General features: G+C 50.3%; 1 protein-coding gene across 1 annotated transcript in view; it reads left to right on the forward strand.

Annotated features, from left to right (window-relative positions):
• The first annotated feature begins 1,234 nt into the window (after nt 1-1,234).
• LOC108509953 (ubiquitin carboxyl-terminal hydrolase CYLD-like) overlaps nt 1,235-2,394 on the forward strand; it is a 13,857-nt gene continuing 12,697 nt past the window's right edge. The window contains exon 1 of the mRNA XM_017839570.1: nt 1,235-1,968. Within this exon, the coding sequence (XP_017695059.1) occupies nt 1,484-1,968 (485 nt within the window). The 5' untranslated portion in view covers nt 1,235-1,483. The remainder of the gene's footprint in view (nt 1,969-2,394) is intronic.

Here is a 2,394-nt window from a genome sequence, read left to right on the forward strand (position 1 = left end):
GTCTTGTAGTTGAATTTAACTCCCAGGTTTTAACTCTTGGAATTCCACCTGTTGAATTGAACTCCTGGAATTTAACTCCCAGAATTTAACCAGTGGAATTCCAGCAGTTGAATTTTACTCCCAGATTTTAACTCCTGGAATTCCACCTGTTGAATTGAACTCCTGGAATTTAACTCCCAGCATTTAACCAGTGGAATTCCAGCAGTTGAATTTTACTCCCAGATTTTAACTCCTGGAATTCCACCTGTTGAATTGAACTCCTGGAATTCCACCTGCTGAATTGAACTACTGGAATTTAACTCCCAGAATTTAACCAGTGGAATTCCAGCAGTTGAATTTTACTCCCAGTTTTTAACTCCTGGAATTCCACCTGTTGAATTGAACTCCTGGAATTCCACCTGCTGAATTGAACTACTGGAATTTAACTCCCAGAATTTAACCAGTGGAATTCCAACAATTGAATTTAACTCCCGGATTTTCACAGATGGAATTCCAGCGGTTGAATTTAACTCCCAGATTTTTTTATTGCCAGGTTTTAGCTACTGGAATTCTGGGAGTTAAATCTCACTCCCAAGAATTTCCCTGGAAAACAAGCACCAAAACAAATCTCCTCGTGATCCCAAACCTTTGTGTTTCTTTTCCGATATTTATCCTGGAAGATGCAGATTTGGTACCTTGGCAGGTGCTTTGCATCTGATTTGAATATCATGAATATTCAAAATATTCGTGGTTTTTTGAATATTCATGAGCTGTAACACAAACAGAGGAGCTGGAGGGACAGACCAGGAATCCCCTTCCCAAGGAATTTTCCAAGGCAGAGTTTATCCTTTGCCTCCTTCTTGTAAGCAAGGAAAGAAAACCTGGAATTTAAGGAGGTTGTTCCGGCTGAACTGGTCGGATGAGCTGTAGGAGACACCTCATCCCTGGAATTGTTCCTGTTCCAGGCTGGATTCCAGGCTGGATTCCAGGCTGGATTCCAGGCTGGATGGAGCTTGGAACAACCTGGACTAGTTCAAGGTGTCCCTGCCCGGGGCAGGAGTTGGAATTAGATGATCCTTAAAGTCCCTCCCAACCCATTCCATGATTTCCTGCTTCTCTTCCCGGGAGGGTTTAGGAGAGAAGGAAGAGCTGGACTTTTTTTCCATGGATGCCCAGTGAGAGGCCGGGAGGAAACTGGGACGAGCAGGACCATGGAAAAGCTGGTTAGGTGGAATTCTGGATCCCCGGGGGGTGATTAAACACTGGGAAAAGGGAGCAGGGAGGATTTGGGATCTCCGGCGTCGGAGCCGCTCCGATCCAACCGGGCGAGGCTTTGAACACCCAACTCGGGGCTGGGACCTCTCCCGACCCGGATCCTTCTGGAATTCTGCTCCAACACCCGCGTCTCTTCATCTCCACGACCTCCCACTTCCTCCCGACCCGGCTCCCTCCGGAATTCCAGAAGTTGACTCCCAGTTTCTCCCACCCCCAGGGAAGCGCTGCCATGACCAACCTCCCGCCTCCGGCGGCGTCCGGGAATTGCTTTTACATCCTGACGGAAGACTGTGCCTATGGAAGCAAATACTTCCAGGCTGGCACCATGTGCTTCTGCAGCGAGCGGAGCTACCTCCGGAATTTTTCCGAGGCCGGGCCCCCCACGTGCTTCCTGAAGGTCGTCGTGCTGGACGACGGCTCCGGAGTCACCGTCAACGTCGGGATCCTGCAGCCCCTGCGGGAAGAAGCCGCCGGATTCCTGCTGGCCATCGGCAGCCCCAAGGAACGCCTGAGCTTCTTCCTGGAAAGGCTGAGCTTGGAAGCGGCGCTGGGAGCCGCTCCCGGCCGGAATGTGATGGTGGAGGTCGACCGGAAGTTCTTCCCGGGCGTGATCCGGTACGTCGGGAGCATCTACAAGCCCAGCTTGGCCGTGCTGGCCCCGGTGTTCTTCGGGGTGGAATTGCAGGTAATGTGGCCAGGAAGGAAAATTCCTGGGTTTTCCGGGATGGTTTTGGCTGTGACATCCCTTTCTGTTTCCTGGGAAAGGGGGAAAACAGAGAGAAGAGTTCTTCCAGTGCAGGAGGAACTGTAGGATCTTCCTGCCAAGGAAATTCCCTGGTTTTCCATCATATTTTTGGGTGTGACATCTCTTTCCATTTCCAGGGAGAGGGGGGAAAACAGGGATAAACGATGGATCCCATCACGGCACCGAGTTCTTCCAATGCCGGAGGAACTGTGAGATCTCCCTTCCAAGGAAATTCCTTGTTTTTCCATCATATTTTTGGGTGTGACATCTCTTTCCATTTCCAGGGAGAGGGGGGAAAACAGGGATAAACGATGGATCCCATCACGGCACCGAGTTCTTCCAATGCCGGAGGAACTGTGAGATCTCCCTTCCAAGGAAATTCCTTGTTTTTCCAT

Source organism: Lepidothrix coronata, unplaced genomic scaffold (genome assembly GCF_001604755.1).
Source record: "Lepidothrix coronata isolate B3197 unplaced genomic scaffold, Lepidothrix_coronata-1.0 Scaffold438, whole genome shotgun sequence".
NCBI classification, from domain to species: Eukaryota; Metazoa; Chordata; class Aves; order Passeriformes; family Pipridae; genus Lepidothrix; species Lepidothrix coronata.